The 26,070-nt window shown below is 43.3% G+C and overlaps 1 protein-coding gene across 1 annotated transcript in view; it reads right to left on the bottom strand.

The window, feature by feature from the left end:
- Nucleotides 1-26,070, bottom strand: part of LOC138568883 (vomeronasal type-2 receptor 26-like) — a 109,406-nt gene that overhangs the window by 60,605 nt on the left and 22,731 nt on the right. Inside the window, exon 2 of the mRNA XM_069646664.1 lies at nucleotides 19,560-19,784. Coding sequence (XP_069502765.1) covers nucleotides 19,560-19,784 — 225 coding nt within the window. The remainder of the gene's footprint in view (nucleotides 1-19,559; nucleotides 19,785-26,070) is intronic.

Below are 26,070 nucleotides of genomic sequence, written 5' to 3'. Positions count from 1 at the left end.
ATTGTTCAGCAAGACTGCTTCAGTTTTTACTGTTATCTTTATGCCTGGGATCCAGACGATGGTAAATGCCAAGTGGTTGCAGATTACCAGATTGGAGCTTCTGCAGACGATCAACACCACCATAAAGGGATTCAATGCTATCAAGGAGGAGCTAAGAGCCAAACGCCTGATGACTCTTGAGAACAGATATGTCTTGGATATGATTACAGCTACGGATGGAGGTGTGTGTGCCAACATCAGAGAATCATCTTGCACATTCATACCTTCACACAATGACGAGAATGGCACTTTGAAAGAGGCCATAACGATGTTGACAAATGTACACATCAAGATGGAAGATGAAGTAGAAGACGTTGCAGATGACAGCTGATTTGCGTCATTCTTCTCATGGGATCAACAATGGATGGTGATCATTTTCAAGTTCCTGCGAGCCCTGTTGGTGATGATCATGTTTGGGTTCTGTGTGATCAGGATAATAATCACACAATGCAAGAAGACTGCGAAGAAAGCAGTAGGAATGAAGATTTTGATTGATGTGGAATCAGGATTCAAACCTAAAGAGCTGACAGATGAAGTGATCATATACTACATAAAGGCCAGTATTCATGCACCTGAGGGAACAAAGTTCTTTTACCCAAAGAACCACAAGAAGTATGTGGGAAGATAGATCTACTGCAGTCCGAATGGACAATGTAGCCACATGACATGGAGTGTTGATGAACATGTGAAATTAGCAAGATGCCTGAAAGATATGGACTCCAAAGAAACAATTTTTCAGATGAGGATGTCTAGATGTGAAGGCTGATGAGAGAGTGGTCGATCAATCACCAAAAGGGGGGAGTGTAGAGGAGGAGCCAAATACCCCTACCAGAACCTCCGCCCCCATGCTGCCTATATGTTGGGAACCGGAAATTGAGACACATGCAGTACCAGCGAGGAAGCCTGTACCGCAAAAAATTCTTGAGACAAGGTATCCACTGAGAAAACCCTATATGCTGTTGCAAAGAAATAATGATCTTCTGGAAAAAGTCCCGGAAGAAGTATGAAAATTAATGAGAAAGAGCGCTGGTGACATCATGTAAATCAGAATTGATGCACCTAGAATAAACACAAATGAAGGAGGAACAAACATTCTATAAGATATGAAGAGGAGGTGTCGAAGTTAAGCAACATTTCGGGATCAAAATGAAGATGCTCGTGTGAAGATACACTGAAGAAAATGCAAAGTCATTTTACACTAGTAAAGATGCTGTAACCCAAGTAGACAAAGTCATCTTGAGGCTGGCTATGTAGTGAATAGATTGCAGCGATGCACCAATGTATGTTCATAGGAATGTATAGAACCTGGATGTTTCCCAATTTACTTTAGCAAACTTGAACCCCGTGAATGGAAAGGGCTTGAGTGTGGTGTAGTTAGAAAATAACTGATGTGAAGGAGAATTCACGAAAGACTGGCTGGACCAGCACCAAGATTTGAGGCCACCGTGAGCCTGGTTGTCTGTCAAGAAGCTACATGTACGTGAGAATGAAACAATCTTCTGTTTGAAATGAAATGGAAAAACATTGAAGGTGCCAAGAGTTCATCATTAAATAGTATTTTATGCAACAAAAAGCTCAAAAATGTGGTCCGCAGTCACATGATCAGATCAAAATAGAATTTGGGTCAAGTTACACTGAAACCAGAAGATAAGACCATGCCACACTCCCTTTTATTCTCAGGCACAGTGAGGCTCTACAAGGCCAAGTTCAAAGCCTAATTTAATTGCAGACGGCAGGAGTGATGATAGATGTTGGGCTACTTGGGTGGGGAGGCATGACCAGGCCAACCCTTCTAGCACCTGGGGTAACCAGCTGGCGTGCTGCTAGCAAGTGGAATATTCCAGAAGGGTACAAGCGTGCCAACCAATTATAGAGGGCCACCTATCAAAGAGTCCTATAGTTTGTATAACCAATAGAGTGTCGAGTATTAGTATGACACAGAAGATGACTTGCACTTGGGGTGGGCTTAGTTGTCCAACTGATCTTAGAGACCCAATCACAACCTCTGCCGGTGTGGAACATATATGTAGATGTTCCCTTTAAACCTATAACATCCCCAAGTAGGTTTGCTTAGTTCACCACGTAGTATGATGTCAGTAGTGACGAATTTTTAGTATAAGAATGTTTTTTTTAATGAAATGCTTTGAGTGCAAGAAATCAAGCGAACTTCCATTGATGTCTGTTTTAACTCGCTGTTTTAGATAATTGTTAATAAAACAGTACTAAGTTTTTCCAACTTCCTGAGTCGGTTTGATTATTGATGTATGAGTAAGTTCTGCATCCCCATCCATGTCTAAGTATTGCTACCTCGTCTTAAAGGACCCCATGTCTCGGGGGTTCAACAGCTCGAAACATGTAAACTAAGAAGGTACTATTGACTCTTTACTACCCCCTTGTTTCAGCGTTGGCCCTAGAGACTGGGTAGGTCACAAAATCCCATCTTATTTTTGAGAAACATATTCCTTTTAAAGAGCATTGTGGTTTACTTGCCTTAGACCCCGGATTCATTACTCAGAATTCTGCATTGTGCTATCTTTGCTTATTCTTTTTTCTTTCCGCAGGACATTACCTTTATTTTTTACTGTTATACCTTACAGTTTGGGTTGCTACTGAATCACATTGACACCACTCTTAAGAGGATAGCCTTTCCTCAGCCCACATTGCCACAAAAGGCAACAGAGTAAAGAGGAGGTCCCGACAACTAAATGCAGTAGGGGGCAACCCCCCCACTTAAACCAGGCATAGAAATCCATGTGGGGTGATCTAGGCCTTCAAATATGCTTAAAACCGTGATTGCTTTAAATTGTGTTGTGTTTATTAAATCATAAATGTGTTCATTGCTTTAAATCATGAATGATGTATTGAGAAGGGCAGAATATAGAAATATAGTATAAAAAAAATCAGGTAGAAAATAACCAAGTGTTTAAATATGACCAGACATAAAAGAATTCATTATTTTGCATACAAGCCACCCCTTTAATCCCAAACCTTGCCTTTAATAGCAAATAGAATGTCTTTAATGAATCAGATCTCTGTAAAACAGTGGTGGCATGAGTCAGCCTCCTGTGCGGAAAAGTTCAAGGCCACAGAGCCCTAATCTTGCCAATGTTCCCTGCAGAATCAGATAAGCAGCCTGGGACCAGACAGATAATGATGCCGTTCCTGGGTTTCTTAAGCAAAAGGACACAGCTGCATGACCAAATAAGGGCAGCTGAACCGGGAAATCCTGTGGCGAGTGCCAAAATTTATCTCAAATTGAAGGTCAAGCAGAAGAATGACTAATCACCAGGTGTGAGAGTAAAGTCAATGGAGAGCTTTGCACTGCCATGTATTAAAAAAAGGTGGGGGCTTGACTCTCTTTCTCAGAATGCTACTTAAACAGCTCCGTCTTCAGCATGGAGGCTGAGTTCTTGTACTTGACAACGATGCAGTATGTGTGTCAGTCTGGCGTGAATAAAACCTGACATCTGTGAAAAACCTGTCTCTGTTTCATGGTATGCTGTCTGCATATTTGTCTGAATGTCGAGAGCCCAGCAGAGGTGCGGAGGAGCAAAATGGGGGTCCCAGGACCTCCACAACACATGGTGAGCCAGTCCAAGAGGGATGGGATGATGAACGACCGTCTTTTCAAGCCCAAAAGAACCTGGACATTCCAGATTAAGATGAGCCATACTGTTCTGCCCAAGATAAGAGTAGAGTAAAGGGAGTAGAAAACAAGATGGGGATAGGAAGTCTGCAGCTGCCCTAGCCAATAGAGAAGAAGGGATGGGGAGGCAGAACAGTATGGCAGAAAAGGGACTATATTCCAGATTTGAAAAAAAGCCAAGAAATCCAAAAATGAGCAAAAACTCTGAGGATCTTTCAGGCCTGATGGCATAACAGAAGGCGTTGCCATCTGGGGATAGGGGAGGAATTTATTGGGATACCCCATGGAAAATGTGGGGTACCCACCAGAAATGATTGGGCTACACATTTATTGGGGTACACATTTTTGGGGGGACATTTTTAGAAATCATTAGACCACTTTTAGAAAAGTATTTTTCAGTTAAAGTTTTAACCTTTTTTTTAGAAATAACTGTAAAACATTCATTGGGAACCCCTTTAAAAGGTAACAGAGAGAGGTGGGATAGGAACAAAAATAACATCAGAGTAAGAGTATAATGTATATATAAGGGGAAAAAATATTGACTCGAAGATACCCGAGTAATAGAGCGATACCGAGAAGGATACCCGAGTAGAGAGATACCGGGAAGGATACCCGAGCAGAGAGATATCGGGAAGGATACCCGAGCTAGAGGATACACCCAGATACCTACGCTTTAATATAGCAGCTAGAAGAAGTCTGCATTTAAAGTCCTGAAAAGATAGGGCGCAATAGAAAACCAGAATCGATGAAAGAGGCGATCTGAAAGGGATGGGCTTGCATTCCGTGTCAGATTAGTAATAGGGGCATGAGATTTTTGTGGCCAGCCGAGTCTGTCTGATTTTGTTATATGTCATGTTGTTGTTTGATTTTGTTATATGTCATGTTGTTTGTTTGATTTCATTGTATGTGTCATATTGTTTGTGTGCACTGTATGATGTTGTTTATGACACAGAATGTATTTTCAAGATGATCTAAAAAACTTGGCTTTTAACCAAAATTGTAAAGTGCTCAAAATTAAAAAAATGTTCTGATGGTTAGATATTATAATTCAAGGTGAACAAAATTGCGGTGGTCCCACTTCAAAAGAGCCAAGCATGTCTGAAATAAATGAAAAAGAACTGTTCCCCTTTTAAGCCATTGTAAATAAATGAAGGCCAACAACTACAGAGTTACATGTTTTACTTCCTAACACTAGGCAAGATAATTAATGAATCGTGTCAGGAACGATCGAGGTTCACATGCAAATAATTGAGTTACAGTGACTTTCGTACATGAGCGTGCTAAAACTGCGGAGTTGAAAGACAGAATGAGAGGTCAGGACCTTTAGAAACTTTGTGTTTACAGAGAATTGCATTGGATTTATAGTGATTTAGGGACAAGGAACTGTGGAAATGTGAAGCACATAGCACTAAAGACATTGACAGTTGAAGTAAGGAATGATTTAATGATGTTCAGATAAGGAGCACGGTATTGTGAAATTCCAGTCTGGTTGTATTTCTGGAACTAAGAGTATATTGAGCAAAGCATTTTAAGTGTAGGCACGATTGTCTTGTAAGAGCGCACAGTTGAGAGACATGTGAGATTTAAAACAGCGTTGCTATGTGCAGAATGCAACTAAGTTAATGGCCCTCATTCCTAGGTTGGTGCTAGTCAGTTCGCAGCTTTTTCGCACATTATAGAACACCTGCAAACACTTGAAAGTACAATAGTTTTGGAAGCATTTATAAGTGTGGTTCATTTTTAAGCGCTAAATGAGTCAGGCGTTCTAGGAACTGAACGATTGTGTGATGCAATGTACTAGATATATAAGGATTGTTTCTGATTAAGAAAAGATGGGGGTAAAATGACATCTCCAAAGGCTGCTGCCAATGAGGGGAATGAGGTAAACTGAGGAGCAAGTGGGAAGACATAAAAATGAGAATTCTGCCAGGGGCGCAGCAAAAAATGCACTGTCAGACAATAAGCAAGCTCATGAATGTTGGCATTTTGAGAACTTGGTTGATGAATTCCATAAGGGGAAGGGCAGTAAGGACGATTTTCCTTTTTGATGGTTTTTTAAGAAGTAATGATGTCAGTTAAGAGAGATGGTGTTGCATGGTGCGTGGATGCACCAGTTATGTGTGCAACTGGTGTAATTGGTAGATGGGAGCTGCTTTCTAGCAATAGGTGCAGTGCTGGAGAAGTCAGCTGGATGTGTGCAGTCAGGTGGTTGGAAACTCAGACTGGGCTCTGGCTGCGTTAGGCTTGAGAAACGCCTATGTGAGCATTTAGGATGGAAAATGCTCAGGTAGTTTTGTTTTATATGTTGCATATTTTGTGAAAATAAAGAATTTGTTGCAAAATAAAGTGCATTACATGCAAAAAGAATGTGTTGCAGAGGATAAGTAAACTTACATGTAAGCTCAGCAATATGTAAACACAGGATACACAGAGACACATAGGAATAAAGGGTGTCAACCTAAAAATAAGGAATACTTTTGCAAAACAGACAAATGAAAGTGTTCACACTAGGACAGCATCATAGGATGACCTGATGTGTTTAGAAGTGATAAGTGGCACTAGGGTTTTAGAGTGCAAGGAGAAATATGGCAAAAACGAACCATTTTTGGTCTAATGATAGACATTGGGACTGTGTGTCCATAGAGCAAAGACAGAAAAAAGGATGCATGAATATTAAAAGACTGGGGACCAGTTTAGCTATTCAGCGTGGTGAGATCACGAAGGGGCTTGGTTGAACAAGAAGGTTTTCAGCATTTTGAGGAAGGCAGTGTATGATTTTTCATTTCCTAGTGCTGTGGGCAGTGCATTACAGCTTTAAGGAGCCAGGTGTTGAAATCTGGACCCCCCAGCATTGGTTCTTTTAATGCAGGCACACATATTGGTGCCTTGTGGATTAATGAGAGTGATTCACTCTGATAAGTATGAAGGAGCGTCGACAAAAAAGGCATCTTGGTGTGATGACCAAGTGTCTGAAAAGGATGCTTCATTTACTGATAGCCAGTGTACTTCTTTCCGAGCCTATGAGAGGCTTCCTTATGGGGATATTCAGTATCACTCTAGAGGCATTATTTTGTGTGACTTATAATCTGTTGAGGTTTTGGGCATGGATGCCCAGGAAAAGGGCATTGCAGTAATGCAGCATTGGTGCCTACTGTATTTTTGGCAATGAATAGACAATTCCAGGTAGGAGGAAAGGCTTAAATGCACGGATACCCTTAATTTATTTATTTTTAGAAGGTATAGAGCACACAGCAGCCCTTAGGCATTGTGGTGCTGTTACAAAGAAGAGACTTGCAGGTTACAAAGAAAGTGGAATAGATAGTGGTTGCATACCACAGCTTTGCTTGTGGTTATAGGACAAAAAATATACAATGAAGTTACAGTGGATTAGTTAAATGTTTAGCTTACATTGGACACAGTAGAAATTGAGTAAACACATGGCATAGTGGTTAATTAAGCAGCAGGGGGAATACATACAGATCCTGCTGGGGGAACTAATAGGGTTAGTTAAACAGGGTAGTTTTGAGGGTTTTGCGAAAAATGACGAGGGATGGTTCTGCTCTAAATTCACTAGGGAGAGAATTCCATGGTTTGGGAGCTATGTGGGGGAAGCCTAGACCTCCAGCATTAGCTCTTTCAATTAGTGGGACCTGCAGTTGGTTGGCATGGGGACTTATTTGGGTCAGGCTGAACTGACTATGTTGATAGTGTCAGTTAGATATGCTGATGTTGTGTGATTCATGCATTCGTGAGTGATGGTTAAGATTTTTAAATTAACCATTCCTTCACGGATAGCCAGTGAGCAACTCACCTGGCTTGATTAATATGTTCTCTTTTGAGAATGCTCAGAGCTGCATGCAGCATTGTTCTGCACTATTTAGAGTCTATTGAGATTCTTTGTTAAGGGGCCTGCAAGGATGACAGTTCAGTAGTCCAACGTAACTTCGATAATGGCACGGGTGAGGGATGAGCAGTTTTGTGGGGAAAGGAAAGGTTTGATGGCATTAATAAGTTTGGTAGTGAGGCTGAGGCTGAGGCAATGGCACTTAATGATAAGTGCAACTGAAGAGAGTGTAGCATTTAACCTGTCATGACATGAACAGGGGTGAATCAAGGAACACTCCTAGGGATTCTTTTACAGCTGCAGAGACAGTGTTGAAATTGAAGGAGGCATTGGTGACGTCATGAGAAATGGTGTAAGTGGTTCTACACAGTCTTTTGAACTAGCATATGGGCAGGGGCAGGCATTGCCTTTGCAGCTGAATGGTCTTATTGTATTCATGATCTCTATTATTTCAGATTTAGAGAGCTCTCTGAAGTTGAAAGGTGCTATTGGATCCTCTGTGACCCGTTTTTGGGGAGTTTGAGGATAGCATAATGTACTGAATGATGGTTTTGGGGGTGATCTTAACATTTCCTTTCCAGGAGCTCTACCTTGTGTAGTAGGACAGACTGTATGGTGTTGGTCTTTTATGATTTCTTGAGGCCTTGGTGGCTGGCAAGGTGAATATTCTTTCAAAATAGTGAAAAACCTTTTTAACAGTTGAAATTCTGTTGTTATAGGATTCAGATGGTAGATGAAAGGATTGGATGAAGAAGCCTAAAAGCATAAAGATGTTGTTTAGGGTATCAAGGAAAGCATGGTTTGTTTTGAGACATGCACCATTTAAATATGGGCATCATTCTGAAGGCATGAAAAAGGCAGAAGGCCAATGAGATTGGTTGGGTAAAATGTAAAGGATTTTATTATTGTGGCAAAAACGTGGTATTATAGACAGCTGTGTGACCTAGTGGAAAAATAATGAAAATATTTAATAAATTCAGGCACAGTCCAGGAACATTTATGAACTAGAGGAGGAGACAAATGACCTCCATGTAATTAGAGGTAGGCATAAAGTAGAGAAGCATGGCAAATGATTAAGGAGCAAACAAAATGAAATAAGAATCATGAAGAATAATGATGGTTCAGATAAAAAGATTTAGGTTAAACAAAGTCACAGATGACGGTATACCCAGACAGGGCTTAATTGAATATAAAGTGGTACTTTCCTTAAAGCATCACACAATGAAAAGAAAGGAAGTATGATTTAGTATACATGACAAAAATGAAATGAGTACTCAATATAAATAAAAGACGATTAGAAAAAGGATTAAAAACTTTAGGTAGAATTTGGGCCTTTTTTGCACAGGACCAGAAAAATGAATTGGAAAAAGATTAAAATGATTGATTATCTTAAATAAAAAAAATAATAAAAGAGAAATTGAAGGAGGGAAGAAATGGAAAAATGATTAAAGAGATAGGTAATATACCTAGAAGCATAAAACGGGTAAAAAATCAAAACATTTCGAAACAAGCAGCACTAATTAGGTTTTCTGGCCAACAGTAAAAAAGAGCATAGGGCAATAAAAAGCATCAGTGACTATGAAGACAGAGAAAAGGAGTATGGTTGACCAAAAAATTAGGCCAACCAAACAAGGAAGATTGTGCCCAAAGCCAATTTAAGATAATATATTGAGGTAAGTTAAAAACAATTTTCCTTTTGAGTGCCTGTAACAATTTTAATTTATGTTACAGGTAAAAGTCATGGATCTTGCACGCAAGCACAAGAAATGTCTGCATGGCATTAATTAGGGAGAAAAAGAAAACGGTAAGTACTAGTTCATGCTAAAAGGGTGTGGACACACAGTTGATCAGTACTAAAAGTAAGAGGATCCAGGTGAGTAACAGGAAAAAGTTAGTAAGAGACACAATGTCTTCGAGTGTGTAGTTGTTTTTCCCAAGATAGGTGCAATCATGTGTGGAAAGAGTAGAAAATAGATGGCAGCATGGCCTTTCAGACAATCACAGAAAACAGAAGTCAAATTGAAGGGGGGATGTGTGTGTGTGTGTGTGGCTACGAGTGTGCAGTCTACTGCAGTCTCTCTCCAGTCTCCATTGCTCCTGTAGGAGGAGCCGCCTTGCTGTTTTACTACAAGACCTTCACCACACTGCGGAGCGGGCCGTGGAGTGTGGCTACAAGTGTGCAGTCTATTGCAGTCTCTCCCCAGTCTCCGTTGCTCCTGTAGGAGGAGCCGCCTTGCTGATTTACTACAAGACCTTCACCACACCGCGGAGCAGGCCTGTGCATGGCTGCCAAGGCGCCAGACCCTGCAAACTCATTGGTCTCTGAAAACGATCTTGACACTACGGGTAAGGAGGAAGGTTGCCTGCTTCGAAGTGCATGTCCACGCCTAGTTACAAAAAACAATTACAAAATTGACCGTTTCTGAAATCACCTGCCTTATCCCTGCCTCAAAGAGGAGAAGAACCATCTCATACCCCCGCAGCACAAACATCGCTGGGACGAGGTGAAAGCAACTTCCTGCACCCCACGAGCCCACCCCTCCCTCAAGCACCTAGGGAGTGCCGACCTCGAGGGGGAAAGAGACCTCTTACCTTCGGGCACGCATCTTGCTTCGCGCCCTTCGCACCTGACGTCTCCACCACGGAAATCCTCCCCACAGCTTCGGCCCCTGGTGGCCTCCGGAGGGAGGACCGTGGTCCATGAGTGGGGGGGAGCATATGGGAGGTGGGGAAGCGGTACCGCAGCCTCTGGCTGAGATGGAGGTGGTCTCCGATGATGACAATGAGGAACCCCCTGCTCCCCCGGCTGTCGAGCAGAGGATGGAGCAGAGACACTGGGGCAAAGCCACGCCCCCCTTCGCGACCGTGAACTCTTCTAAAAACCTGGTCTTAACGCTACAAAAGGAAATCACATATGAGGCGGGAAACCGTGTCTCACTCAACTCAAACACGGAAGCACACCTGGACTTAAACCACTGTACACATAACAGCCAGATACAAACCATTGCTCAAGTCCATTCAGGACTGCAGCAAATAGGTTCGCCCTTTCTGGGCAGGGCATCCCCCCTGCTACAAGCAGACTTAAATGGACAGACACAGTCCACTACAAAAGAACTAGGCACCCCAGACGTCGATCATGCAGAGGCGTCCCAGGCGCCACGGTCTATGAAATCAAAAAAACGTTGGTGGAGTCAGATTGCTTCACTCAAAAAAGGGAAAAAACATCATCTAAAACCAAAAGAGAAAACAAAACCAAAACAAAAGAAACATTTAAATACAGCCTTGATGGCAATTATATCAAAAAACCGAACAAAAAACCTTGGAAACCAGAATCAACCAAACCATCAGTGGAAAGCCTAGTAACTGATTTCTTCAATGTTTGTGCGCCTCAACCACTGCAACGACAAGAAGATCTCACAGATGCCGAAATCCTAGAGGCTGTTATGATTTGCCAACCCCCACAAAAAGCCAGAAAAAGGGATTTGGCTCCAGACCCGCCTCCTAAGGATCATGACCATTCAAAGGCGCTCAAGGTGCCACACAGAATGTCCCCGTGCCTTCTGGCTCCCAAATCTCAGAACAAACCCCCTCTCCACCAAGTGGGGAGTCCACCTCCGACCCCACTTATCAAGGAAATAGAATGCTCGACACCACCTATTCATAAGGACCAGGAGGAAAGAGAAGATCAGCATGGCAAAACAGCTCCTGTCCAGAAGGCTCAGGGAAAGGGAAAATCAAAGTTTAATTCATGCCAACAACCTGCACGAAAATCAGGTGGCCCACATGATACAACCTGAACAACCATTATCTACTTCATCCCCCGGCCTCCAAGAATTGAGCACGCCCAAAGGGTCCTCAATGGGACAGAAGCCCAGAAATTCCCACCAAGAACTCCATCTACCCAGCAATGAAAGCCAGCTGTCAAACCGGCATTTCCTGGAGGGTGATCCAACCGACCTCGCAAACAAAAAGTTGACCTTGGATTGGGACTGGCGGGGGTCACTAGACTTAACAAGCGGCCTCAGAGCCAGAAGGCTGCTTAATGAGAGCCACACAACAACGCCATTGTCAAAAAGACACTCCCAACAAATTGGAACACCAAAAGAATCACCATCAAAAAAAAGTTGGACATTTTATCCATCATGTCAGCTGTAACAATTGCCCTGGTGCTGTTTACGAAACTTTATGAAGCAATAAACGAGAATTTAAAATACCACACCACCATACAAGCGATGATGCACACAAAATTAATCTTTTTAGAAGGTTACATCACCGCCCTAGACAAGCGTCTAAAGAAGCATCACATCAACAGTGAAAAGCGTAGGGAGGATGTCCCCCTGCAAGATCAAGACGAAACCCCCATTGGCCCAAAATCTGAAACAAGGCCCACCCCACAACTACTATTACCAGTACCCACTCCAGACCCTCGACTTGCCCCACTGGATGAATACATCAGGGTAGATCAGTGGGAGGTCATTCACATTATAGACGAGCCCCCCTCACTCCTCCACACCAAAAACCGAACCCAGAGGCAAAAGATCGAGCTTATCCACTATTATCCACAGCCAAAGAAAACAATACTGAAAACCTGCTTCAAGCTCAAAAATCTATGGGAAAGATAAACCAAAAAACTGACACTGGCACCAAAAAACAAAGCCCCCTCAATCCATCGACCGGACAAAACTCTTGTCCTTCAACTGAATAAACCAAAGAGGAGCAAATTTTCACACAAAACAACGGAAGACTTCCTTGCGGAGGAACATTTGATGAACATTTCTCAATATATCGACACTGACCACTCAACCCCACCATCTGAACAGGGGCCCGTTGTTCATAAGGCCCAAGTCACAGCGACGCCTGATAAACTCTCTCGCCAGGCCAAATCTCCAAGCACTGATGATGAAGCCTCCCCCCCTTTCCGTACCCTGGAAGATTGAAGAACAAAGCTCTACCAGAACCCAAAAAGGAAGTCACCTACCTCCTCCAGGGGGCGGAGGAGGTAGGCGACTATCATTCTCGACTAGGCCGCTTTCTCCATCTTTGTCCACCAGAAAGACCAAACCTTACACCATAAGAGTGGAGAGCGTGGGTCAGACCACAACTTGAAGGCCAGTAATCAGTGTAGCCCGAGGGTAAATCCAACCGCAGAAAACCTGCCTCACTATTACAAGCACTATAAATCCAGAACCGAGCTGTACCGGAAGACGACAAGGCATTTGAAAATGTCTCCTATAAAACTGGAACAACAAACCGAAAACAGGGATGACATAATCCTCAACAGAAGGGGAATCCTCTCCCTGTTTGGTTTCATCCCAGCCCATCGCCGGATTAAGTCTGACGAATTGAAGATCGTGGACCCATAACACACACTCCAAAGAGCCAAAGCCTATTTATACATCTCTTCAAAGAGCATGAAAATGGAAATAATCCAAGGGAAGGATGAGCTGCTAACTCTGGGCTATATATTGACTGATCAAAATCGGAAATCTCAAAACAGAAGCCAATATAGTGCCCAGAGACAAAATATGACTCAGAAAAACAAACGAGAAAAAGCACTAGTAAGATCGAACAGAAGAAATGACTACAATACCATATCAAATGAAAGGAACAACTACAACAAATCAGAAAAAATTACCAAACGTATCCCTAACCCATCTTTGGTCCAAAGCTTGAGGGAAAGAAACAGCAACCCAAAGCGCCAAGAACAAAGCAAGCTATACCCACAACAAAGGAAATAAAACTGAGGCAGTCAATCAACAAGAGCGGAGACCTCACGCCAGACCAATTGCAGATAAAGAAAGGCCTCCTCCAAAGTCCCAAACGAGAGACAAACTTCAGGGCCTCTGGGCCTGGCTACCAAAGGTGCTGACACAAACCAGGAAATAGCAACTCGCAGGTCGGCACCAAAGGGTTAAGGACGACTCGACAGCCGGCCACAAACCAACCTTGCTACGCTTTTGCTCATGGAACACCCGAGGTCACCTTCATCTGATGTCACTGGGAGACGCAAATCTGGCCTCTTTTGACATCATTTGTCTCCAAGAGACATGGCTACGCAAAACACTAGTCTTGGACGGGTATGACATTATCCTAGCTCTGGCCAACAAAGGCCCTTTTGGTCGCCCCACTTCTGGCCTCCTCACAGCATGCAGACAGGGTATAGGATTGAAGATCAAGGACACGCTACAATCAAACCTATCAATCCAGACACTTCTAATAGAATGGGCAGAGTCTACGAAATCCAGGGCGTCTCAAATAGCAATCGTAAACACATACTGGAACCCAGCAGCCATAAACCAAAACACCTACTTCTCTATGATGGAACAAACCATGGACGACATCCAATCTTCCCATCAGGTCCCCTTCATCATAATTTGACCTGAATGCCAAATGCCACGACTCCTCCAATAAAACAGGTCTCAGAACAAATTTCTCCCCAGCTGCTAAAACAGGTCAACAATGGTCGACTTTAATGGCTTTAAGAAAACTACTAAACCTCGACACAATCTTCCCAAAAAAAGACCGCCTCCCTACCTGGGAGCAAGGAACCCTCCAAGCTACCATCGACTACATCTTCGTTTCGCGCCCATTTCTGGCAAAAGCGAGGGACTTTGAAGTCCTTAAAACAAAAAACAGCGACCACAATCAGCTAACAACATCCTGGCACAACAGTTTCAAACAACCAACCCCTTATAGTTTAGGGGTTGAACCAAACATCTGGGGAAACCGCCTGAATCTAACAGCCGACTCAGTCAGAAAACTGACCGCAAGGTACGCTCCCAGAGGGTGCCCTGAAAACAAAGAAAATCCTGATTACGTACCTCTACTAGTCCAGTATATGGTGAAAAACAGAGTACCGTCTAATTCCTTCGACTTCTCCAAACACTCATATGTCGTCCTCCTGGTAGAAAAACGACGAGAGCTACGAAGAACGAAAAGAAGGCTAGGTAAATCTTCGACAAAGAACTACGGGTCACCATAAAAAAATACCAAAATTGGACAAAAGATCGCTGGTACCAATTATACCAGCAGGACTCAGAAAACATGTTCAAGGCAATATGTGTGAATAAAGCGAAGGAATGTTGGTCTCTGCTAAAAACAGCAACGCCCTCGAATAAAAACTTGATCCTAAACTGCATGGGCGAACAAAAATGGATTGACCACTTCAGCGCCCTCTTCCAACCGCCACCCAACCTGGTACCAACCCTAAGGACACCCGACGACACAGATTGGCTTCTGCTGGATGACCAGGATGAAATTCTAGACTACCTCAAAAAGCTGACAAACTCCCGAGCGGCAGGCCCGGACGGGATATCCAACATAGACTTGAAAAAAAACCCTGCTGAACGGGCAACCCTCATTAAGAAAATCTTCAAGAGATGCATGGCCCAAAAATCTATTCCGCCATCTTGTACAAAAGCCTCCATTGTCCGGATTTACAAGAAGGGCGACACCAACGACCTGTCAAACTACCACCCCATAGCCCTTTTGGACTGTATTGGAAATGTTTTTGGAAGCTTGCTCTTGAAAAGATTTCCAACCTGGGCCAAATTGGCACCCTGCAACGACATCTTCCAAATGGGCTTAAAAAAAATGTCGGCACATCAGCAAACATACTAACAATGAGCACCCTAAAAAGTAAAGTACTTGAGGGTAAGCCAGGAACCTTTCTGGCTTTCATAGACCTCTCCCAGGCCTTCGACTTAGTCAACAGGTCTCGCCTCTGGGAAAAACTGGAGATGTGGAATTGTCCACAAGGAATCTTCCAGCCAATAAAAGCCCTCCACTCTGACACCACCCTCAGGGTGCGACTGTCACAACTAGGGAACCTTTTGGCAGAAATACCAACAGGAAGAGATGTGAAACAAGGGTGCCCTCTAGCCCCAGCTCTGTTTCTAGCCTATATCGGCGACTATGGGGAAACCGAAGACCTCACCCGAACGTTCCCCCTGACTTTGGCCACTGTCAAAATTAGCTGCTTATTGTACGCGGACTATCTCATTCTATTTGATCAGACCCAGATAGGACTTCAAAGACAGGTAAATAACCTACTCCTCTACACTTCAGAAAACAATCTAAAAATTAATAAAGAGAAAACCAAAATTATGATCCTGGAAGAGGGTCCCAAAAACAGACCTCAAAAACACAAATGGTTTTTAGAGGACACCGAGATTGAAAAAGTAAAGTAGTTCAAATACCTTGGAGTGATAATAGACAGCTCGAAACAAGAAACCTCAATGCAGGAAAACCTTCAAAACAAAATAAAAAAGCTGGCAGCCCAAGGAAGGGTGATACATATGAAATTCGGAAGATTCTCAGCAATTCCAGTCATCGAATTCTATAAGAAGAAAGTCGTCCCTTCAATCACCTACGGTGCGGAGGCTATGCCTTAGATTCCTAAAAAAGTCTGGCCAAACTAGAAGTCGAGTTTTGGATGTCAGTCCTCTCTTTGCCAAAATCTACGGCCACAGCAGCAATACGGCAAGAACTCAGCCTCCTATCTCTCATGGCAACAGTCAACATTAACTCCTTACACCTATACCGAAAATGCATCACTGCAGAAAGTCAAGATATTTACGGTCTGCTAAACAAAGAAATACAAGCAGAAAAGGTGAAAATGCTATCGTCATGGAAAAATGTCAATAAGGCTTTATTATTGACAGTCGCGTGCTCGGAAGAAGACCTTATTACCAACCCAGTCAGAGTAACCAAGAAATTGAAAGAGCTAGACTGGATACAAACACAAGATACAGCAAAAAAAAATAAACTGTTTCACCAACTGCCTCATTCGTTCTGCAAATTAAACAAACCTATGAGATATCTAAAAAAATTCCCTAGCAGGATGGCACGCAACTCCCTGGTAAGAGCAAGGTTACATTTATTGGACATGAATGAAAATCGTCTAATCAGAGGACTCTCGGAAACAAGCAAGTGTCGCCTATGTGATTTTGAAACCGAAACAATCCGACACCTCCTCTTGTTGTGTCAAAAAAATCAGCAACTCAGATCGACGTACCTCTACCACCTGCTAGCTGAAGAATGCGGGTGGGACGAAGAAAAATGGTGGCGTAGATTGATAGGCGGTGACCGAACAACCTGGCTATTAGCCACAGTAAAAATCCTTGAACAGACAATGAAATTGTTAACCTGACCAGGGTCCCGCCTTGTGAAGTCACCTTGTGAAGTCACCTTGCACACAAATTCATCTTTTTGTAAAGTTCCAATTTGGGACACACACACATAAAAAAATAAAAAAATTGAAGGTGACTAATTATTTTTGTGTTCATAATGCCAAAGAAGGTTGATTTGACAGGGGTATACAATTATTTAGAATAGGAAAACACAGTTGTGTATGATAAAAAATGGAGGCACATAGTAAGAATTGGTGCCATAGTTTTGAAAAACAGCGGTACACTAGAATAAGTTAGGCAGGGACGGTGTGCAGCAAAATGCCTCTGTTTGTCTCAGCAGGATAAAAGTAAAGCACAAGAAGGGAAGACCATGGTCTGACAAAATCAAGAGAAAAAATGAAGTATTTACTGCTAACCTGCAACAATGTGCTGCTGAGCTGACGAAGAACGTGCAGCTAACCTGAAAGCACATGCAGCTAAGCTGAACCAAGCCTAAACATTGAGTATTGAAAAGTAGTTGTTTATGTGCACCAACAAATAAGGGAGGGCCTGTACATACAAAGGGCTGAAGGAAAATAGACCATGATTCAGAAAGCATTGTTTGTTAGCAGAAAAAGGAGGAAGGGGTTTAAGTTAGGAGGAAAGGAGGAAAACTTGACCCCTTTGCCAGCCCCCGAATGACTTTTGTCTCTATTTCGATTTCCTATAGACAACGGGGATCTCCAAGAACATCTTCGTCTACCGCAGATGTGCCTAGAAGACAAGAAAAAGAAGAAGACCTCTTCTTTAATTGTTATTTTATTTCCTTGGGTTTGCATGTGTCACCCTCAGGAGAAAAATGTGTCCCACGAAGGACAAATAGTGTAATGCATGTTATTGAAAACAAACCCAGGTTCCAGTCGGCTGACACAAAGTAAATGATGTGGGTGTAGCTTGCCTAGGAGGCAGGAATGACCCATAAAAAGTTTTAAATGAAAAGTGCAATAAACTAGTTTTTCTAGGAGACAGGGAAGTTCAGAAGACATGATAGGATGTAGTGTCTTTAGGAGGTAGGGTAAGATTGCTAAAATATGCAACCAAAGTTTTTTTTGTTTTAATGAATGAGTTGGGAGGAAATGTGATATTATAAAAGACATGCTTAATTTTAAAAAAGAAACTGATTCAACTTTTATATTACAGGTATACCTTGAGGGACTTATATGGAGCAGGAGCAGGAAAAGTTGGCCGTAAGCAGAGTGATGCCATCAAGACACCCACCCAGCCCCAGAAATACAAAAACATTTTGCTAAAACCTGCAGAAACTCCCCCATTCTTGTGTCTCCGGTGCAAATGCAAGTGTTCCATGCCTACGTAATTGAACTTTTGTGAAAAAGAAAAAAGATAATGGACTCCTGGCCTAAGCAACAAAAAGAAGAGAAGACCTGGGAGACTGGATGTGATACAGCTCAAAAGAAAGGACAAAGGCAACAGGACACGGACGGTCCACAGATGCCAAACCGAGATGAGTCGAGTGGAAGATTCATCAACTGCAAGAGAATAAAAACATGAACTCTCACAAGTGGGAACGATTGCATTGATAAGCATGATGGGAGAAAATATGATGTCTTGAGCGGGGAGTAGCAGGAGATATTGTGGACGATAAGCCGCGATGTGGCTAAAATGTATGATGGGACTGTTGGGTTGCCTCAAGTTAATGACTAACTCTCAAAAAATGCATAAACGCCCATAACCTTTTCTGAAACATATAGTTAGTTTAAAATACATTAAGAAATGGAGGTGGGGTACAAATAAAAGAAGATAAAGGAAGTTTAGGGACACACATGTTTTTGTTTTAAGAAGGCTAATGTGTTAGTACTGACAATTGTAGGATTGTGATAGAATATTATTTAGATGAGAATCAAGGAGGGTGGACATGGGTACGGTTGAAAGTACGGGGGACTGAAGAGGAGGTCCCGACAACTGAATGCAGTAGGGGGCAGCCCCTTCCCACTTAAACCAGGCATAGAAACCCATGTGGGGTGATCTAGGCCTTCAAATATGCTTAACAACGTGATTGCTTTAAATCGTGTTGTGTTTATAAAATCATAAATGTGTTAAATGCTTTAAATCATGAATGATACATTGAGAAGCGCAGAATATAGAAATATGCTATACAAAAATCAGGTAGAAAATAACCAAGTGTTTAAATATGACCAGACATACAATAATTCATTATTTTGTATACTAGCCACCCCTTTAATCACAAACCTTGCCTTTAATAGCAAATAGAATGTATTTAATAAAGCAGATATCTGTAATACAGTGGTGGCATGAGTCAGCCTCCTGTGCGGAAAAGTTTCAAGGCCACAGAGCCCTAATCTTGCCAATGTTCCCTGCGGAATCAGATAAGCAGCCTGGGAACAGACAGATAACAATGCCGTGTCTGGGTTTCTTAAGCAAAAGGACACAGCTGCATGACCAAATAAGGGCAGCTGAACTGGGAAATCCAGTGGCGAGTGCCAAAATGTATCTCAAATTGAAGGTCAAGCAGAAGAATGACTAATCGCCAGGTGTGAGAGAAAAGTCAATGGAGAGCTTTGCATTGCCATGTATTAAAAAAAGGTGGGGGCTTGACTCTCTTTCTCATAATGCTATTTAAACAGCTCCGTCTTCAGCACGGAGGCTAAGTTCTTGTACTTGACAACGATGCAGTATGTGTGTCAGTCTGGCATGAAGAAAACCTGACGGCTGTGAAAAAGCTGTCGCCATTTCATGGTATGAGTATTTTTCTGAGTGTCGAGAGCCCAGCAGAGCCAGCAGAGGTGCAGAGAAGCAAAATGAAGGTCTCAGGACCTCCAGAACAAGAGCTTTTTCTCTTTTTTACCTTTATGATTCCAAACACTCATCTGGGAGGTCTTACCTGTGTAAAGTCGGGGTGCCAATGAATGTCACGGTCACTGAAGTTAAACTGCATTTGCCCTGCAGAGTTGATAATGAAGTTTCCCACATTGAGAAATGTAGTTTTTACTTCAGAGAAGTAGAGCCAGTTCACAATGTCAAAATGCGTGGGTGGGTCCCCCTGAGCATTGAAGGACATGTCACCACTGGTAGTTTTGAAATGGACGTTCCGCATGTGATGATGTAACTGCCAAGAAGAAAAGAGACATAGAATTAGGTTGAATATGATAAGGAATGCAAGCTCATCATCATGCTTATATCATTGACTGCCATGGCGATAGTCCTGACTAGTTACCTCTAAACTTCATTACCCTGAGCTCCGCTCTTCCTTGTCACAATCATAATTCCTGCTCTGCATATCCTTTCCTCAGCATCATGCTGAGTACTCATGCTGAGTATGAGATTAGGAGGATAAGGGAAAAGGAAAACAGAAGCTAAGTAAGAAGGACAGAACACCCGACCGAAGGCTTGAAGTCACTTGTCCTCAGACAAATCATGGGCTACACATGGGCCTGATGGAGGCAAACAGTACACTTTCAGAGTAGCCCACCTAAGACAGGGCTGCTCAAGTAGAGCAAGGGTTAGGGAGTAATTAGAGGGAAGTATTTCCCCCTCAATGGAGGAAGGTTGCTTTTTGCTTGGTCAGCAGCAGCTCCCCACTGGAAGAAGGCAGCATGTCACTTGATCTGGTGCATCTCCTCAATGGAAGACGGTCCCCTGATATTTGGTCTAGGGCATCCCCCACTGGAAGAAGGCCCCCTATCACTTAATCTGGGGCATCCCCCTGTTAGGACTGATTTTACATACTCTGGCCTTGTGGACAGATGTATAGAAGACCAACCTATATTGTGACAGGGACAACTCTGGGGAGCTGTAGCCAAATCAGTTCAGGTAGCAGTGTCAGGTGGTCTAGGCTGTTCTTCAGAGGTGGTGAGCTTGTAAGGGGTCCTCAATGAGGTCACACAATGGGAATCACAGAATACACTGAGACAGGATGTATAAAAATAGAGTTATTATTTATTGGCTGAAACACACGATGAAAAATGACTCCTAGCAAGTAGAGTTATCACACATCTCTAATCTACATAGACACATATATACATTCACTAGTTTTGGGCATAATACACATCACAAAACTCCTGAAAAGGAAAGGTTAGAATAGTATTATGCACTCAAGGTCCACATATAATGGACTACAATTGTCCATCTCTAAGTTGTCTGGGGCCTTTTGCCCAAAAGTTCAGATTAAAGTTCAACAGATGCTTTTGTGCAGGAAAATATGCAGGTAGGGTCTCTAGTGTCCAGTGAAGGGTTCTTAGGGTTAGGGGCCAAGTGGCCCCAACTTTCCGAGGTCTTGTGCAAGCAAGAAATGGCAAAGCCAATATTGTTAGAATAACAGTGTATTAAAAGCCCATTGACTTATAATGGGAGTATAGGGGTAGGTAAGAAGTTCTGTAACTTACCTCCCATACACCGATTCTTCCCCAGACTTGACAGGACAAACGAAGAGGGGCAGACGTTGCTTTTCCAGCCATAAGTCACAGTCCTCAATTCAGGTTCGAGCTGATCTCCGGTTGGTGTCTTTCACTGTAGAAAGGACTCTCGATGTAAGATTGCAGCAAAACACAATGCAGGACTCCACTCAGGACTGGACTCGGGTCTGGTAAGCAATTTCAGAAGGTGGTCACTACAGCACAGCGATGCAAAAGGACACAGCAGCTGTGGTCAGACTTTCCCTCTTATCTGTGGTCCCCTCAATGCTAGGACGACAAAATCTCGCAGAGAACAGTCTCATAGGGCAAGCTGAGGACCCCACAAGTTCCAGGTCAAAACTCGGAATGGTGATGCCAGCAGCATAGCCCAAAATCGAAGCTGGTGAGCCACAGGATGAGTCAGGGGCACTTCCGAAGGCTTCCTTTGGCAGGGCACCGAGGAGACATCAGGAATGGATGTTCCCTCCTCTTCAAGTGTCGCAGCTCCTTCGCAGGACTGCTAAAGGTCTTGAGCAAGACATGGCTCTTCCAGGACAGCAGCAGAAGTTGGTCGTCAGGCCTCCTTCATTCAGGTCTCAGGTTTCTTCACGGGTCTCGCAGCTGGATAGGATAATTGACTCCTTCAGGTTTCTCAGGGATCTCTAAAGATTGGGTGCAGGGGTCTTCTTCTTATCCTAAAAGCCAGGTAAAAGCCAAAATACCCATCAGCCAATAGCAGGTCTAGCCCACACACACACACCCCAGCAGTGGCCCAATCGGGACCACTGGCGGGAACACTCATGATTACCACTCAGACACACTGAAACCAGTTTGTGGATTGTGGCCAAACAGTCCCAGCCCACATCCTACCAGCAAACACACACAGCCCTCGAATAGCCCGCCAAAAGCCTCTGCTTTCCCGGGCACTGGTAGTCCTTATAAGGATTTTTCTGGCCTCTCAGGCCAGGAAGAAGGCTAAAGGATGGCAAAAGGACACACAAAATACCTTGTGGCACGGCCATGTTTGACCAATACCCACAGTTAGTAGCCAAATGTGCTAGATGCAGTAAGGCTAACACGAAAAATCCCCAAAAAGTGGGAAAAAGTCACTGCTGCCAAGAGCTTATCCTTTTAGCACACCTAGAGTAACCAAACATCCTCTGAATGTTAGTCTAGGGCATAAAAAAGTTTACCCCATTGTACTGCAGTGTAAGCTGCTGTGCGGAATGATACAAGTTACCAGAAGTGATACAGAGTAAACAAAAGTACTAACACAGTAACAAGACTAAGGGAAACACATTCTCGCAGTACTGATATCCTGAAGCACATGTCAGTTTCCCCATGACATATGAGAAAAAGCCAGTGCAGTGAAGCTTAAGTCTTCACTGCACTGCAAAAATTACAGGTCAGATTAAAAAATGAAAGCAAAACATTTGGGGTTTCCATAAAGATGGAAGGAAATGTGCAGTAAAGAGAAATCTTTCCTAACACCCCCACTGGAGAAAGGTCCCCTGTCACTTGGTCTGGGGCATTCTGCCCCTGAAAGAGGCCCCCTATCACTTGGTTTGGGGCATCCTGCCCCTGGAACAAAGCCCCCTATCCCTTGGTCTGGGGCATTCCCCACTGGAGGAAGACCCCCTGTCACTTGGTCTGATGCAAGCTCCTTCATTGGGCAGGTGGCAAAAAAACTCTGTTATGGATGCTCTGATCCTCTGCACCTTGATGTGGCACTTGAAGATCATTCTAGAAAAGAAGGCTGCTTTCTGCAGTTTAAGTGTGAGGTTTAGGTGAACATGTTGGTATTCAGGTGCAAACAATAAGAGAGAAAAGGGGTTTTCCATTGTCTCCACCGTGCTTAAACAGCTCTCATAACTTAAATCTGCAAAGCCTTTAGCTTACAAATTCAAGTTTAAGTAACATTTGTTTTTACAGTGCTTTCCCCTCCAGAACGACCGCCATAACTGTCAAGGACCCACCTCAATGGCTCTAAAACTACTGACCAAAAGATGGCTGCATGAGCCCCCTCATCCACACCCCAACCTCTTTAATCCCCCTTTAAGATGCAGAGACCATCTTCTTAAAATTACTTTGTGCTCCATCTTCTATTCCGGAAAGGTGCAGTCTGTATTCCCCGGTGGTGACCGATTGTGGGAGTGAATGGCATCACGGGTGGCTGTTTGGCATTGGAACATTGTATGCCTGAGTGACTGGGTCCTGGCTGTGCACTGCCCGACCTCCTGCGGAGCTACCCCAAATAGGCTGGCCAGAGTGACCAGTTCCTGGCTGTGCACTCCCTGATCTCTTGAGGGTGCCGCTGTGGAGAGGCTGGCCTGGTGATGGACGGATAGAGACGAACTGCTCGGTGAGGATGGGGGAAGAAGTAGCCTTGCTTCCTGAGGCCTGAATAGAAGACGAGGCCTCTGTAGACATCAGGAGGAAGGGTGTAAACTGCAGCACTCCTCGATGTAGGTACCTGGCTCGTAAACTCACATCCCAGCGGCCATCTTGTATGTAGATGTATTCATGGAAAAATGCATAGAAGGCAATCAGACTGTGGGCAAGCAGCTTACACTAAGCTTTTATGGTCATATTCACATGATGTACCTATCCTCATATAAGCAAGTAGAAGTACAGGTGGGACAAACAGTGTTGAAAAAGCCTGCTTTCATCATGGCTGCAAAGAAGTCATTAAAGTATAGTGACTGTATAAAGTTGGAAATAGGCACCCCATCTGACCCTATTAGATCTACCTGAGTGGCATAACCAGCACAAACAGACTTTTCTTTATTTCTAGCACAGCTCTCTACGATCCAACGGACAATGTCTTCTATCGATCGAAGAACGCAAGATGTCCAGAATGAAATGAAGTCTAACCGAAGTGACATGACCCAATTAGTTGGACGTGTGGAACATGGAGAAGAAAATGTCAATGTTAGAGAACGGGATGGAACATATCCAAGTCAGGCTATGTGAAGTGGAGGAGGCAGTTGTGCAGCTAGAAGATAGGAATAGAAGGAAAAATATCAGGTTCTTTGGACTGTCCAAAAAAGTGGTAGGCCGGATCTGGCTGATGGCTGGAGAAATGGAACCCAGAGGCCCTTTAACTTAACGTCCTCCCCCACCTGAATTTAAAAGGATGCACACAGTGGGCACACAGGGTATGAATCATAATGCAAAACTCAGGCCAATGATAGCATGTCCAAAATGATATACCCATCTCGTTCAGATTCTGGAGATGGCAAAGAAGGAAGCTGATCAGCTTTGACATGAAGTCAAATTTATATTTCACAGGATTTTATAAACATACCAAGAGGAAGCAATTTATCTCGATGCACCTGGCTGCAGGGGCATATACAATGGCCTTTTGGCTCCAACAAAAATGACAATCATGACATCATCAGGGCTTTCTAAATTTTGTAAACATCCCGGAGACTTATAGACCTTCCTGCAGGCTTCTGTAGAACAGCACATGGATATGAACCCTTGTCCTTCCTAGGTGAAAAGACTGGAGGTGCCAACAGGTCATCCAAATCAGACACTAAGAGGACTTAATAAGATAAGACTATGCGGTGCAGATTTCAAAAGGCCATAGAGAAAGAAGAGTCAAGAGCTGCGTGTGTCGCAGAGATCGCTGGAGATCGTAGACTTGAAGGCCAAGGCTGTTTGGCCTGGTATCAAATCTGGAGCATCCAATAACTGGTTATCTATCCATGAAGAACAGTGAACGTGAAAAGCTGAATTATCCCTCGTTAAGGTGCAAAGAATGAAAATAGGAGTTGGGAATGCAGACCAGAACTGTGATAAGCATGTACCCATACTCCCTCTTATTCCCAAGAGAACAAGAGAACAGAATCTACTGCAAGGCCAAGTTCAAAGACAGTCTGCATAGCAGAAGTCATGGGCGATGAGAGATGTGGGGCTAATTGGGTGGGAAGCAAAAGTCATGTCCACCTCCCGGCACCTGGGTATGAGTTTACGTGTTGCTAAGGAGCCGAATGTTCCAGACATAACATGCGCATGCCAACTAATTGTAGAGCGCCATATAACTAAGGGCCTTATAGTTTAAGAACCAATAGTATTATGTGTGTCTGATAAGTGTTGAAGATGACTTGCACTAGGGGTGGGCATAAATTGTTCACCTGAGTATAGAGACCCAATCACAACCCCTTCCTATATAGAAAGTATACTTAGATGTTCCCTTTGAGCCAACCACAACACCCTGTAGGTTTTCCTTATTTGCCAAGTAGTATGACACCACTTATGACACACTTTTAGTACTTGACTGTATTTTTATATGATTTGCGCTAAGAGCTCAAGCGAATGTCTGTTGATTCCGTTGTAACTCCCTGCTTTAGACAATTGATAATAAAACAGTAGGATGAGACTTTGCCAATGTAAGGATAAAGGTATCGAGGCTTCGGCTCCCCTTGCCTCGCCTTGCCTCGCCTGAAGTGAAAGGCGTTTATATGGAAGACGTAGGGTTGTATCCATTAAAGGAACTGAAGGCGGTGGCAGGGTATAGAAATCCAATATACGAACTGCCCGCTTATAGCAGTGACAATAGTCCAGAGGAGAGTAAGAGAAAAGAGGAGATCTTTAAGATCATACAAGATAAAGAAGAGAAAAGTGATCGTTCGAGCGTACTAGCAGAAATAGAACAAGAGATCAAGAGATGGAAAGGAGAGAAAGATAATGCTCGAACAGAACAAATGGACGGGACGGCAGATATTACTCAAGTTAGATAGGAAAAGCATTGAGGAAGTAAGGCAAAGATCAACAGGATAGAAAAAGACAGGGAACGAGAAAAAAGATTGAAGGAGGACAAACATAAAAGAAAGAGCAAGGAGTGACGAGAACAGATGTATCAGGAGGAGCAAGAGAAAAAGCAAGAATGGGCACAGGAGCAAAGGGTATCAGGTAATATTATCCCCATATATATGGTCGCCATATATAATATCGCCGGGAAAAGGTTGTGGCAATATTATATGGGTGACCATATAT

This window comes from Ambystoma mexicanum, chromosome 2q (genome assembly GCF_040938575.1).
Source record: "Ambystoma mexicanum isolate Mex_15411 chromosome 2q, UKY_AmexF1_1, whole genome shotgun sequence".
Taxonomy (NCBI): Eukaryota; Metazoa; Chordata; class Amphibia; order Caudata; family Ambystomatidae; genus Ambystoma; species Ambystoma mexicanum.
The sequence above is the reverse complement of the archived record's forward strand: the minus strand, read 5'-3'. Positions and strand labels throughout refer to the sequence as shown.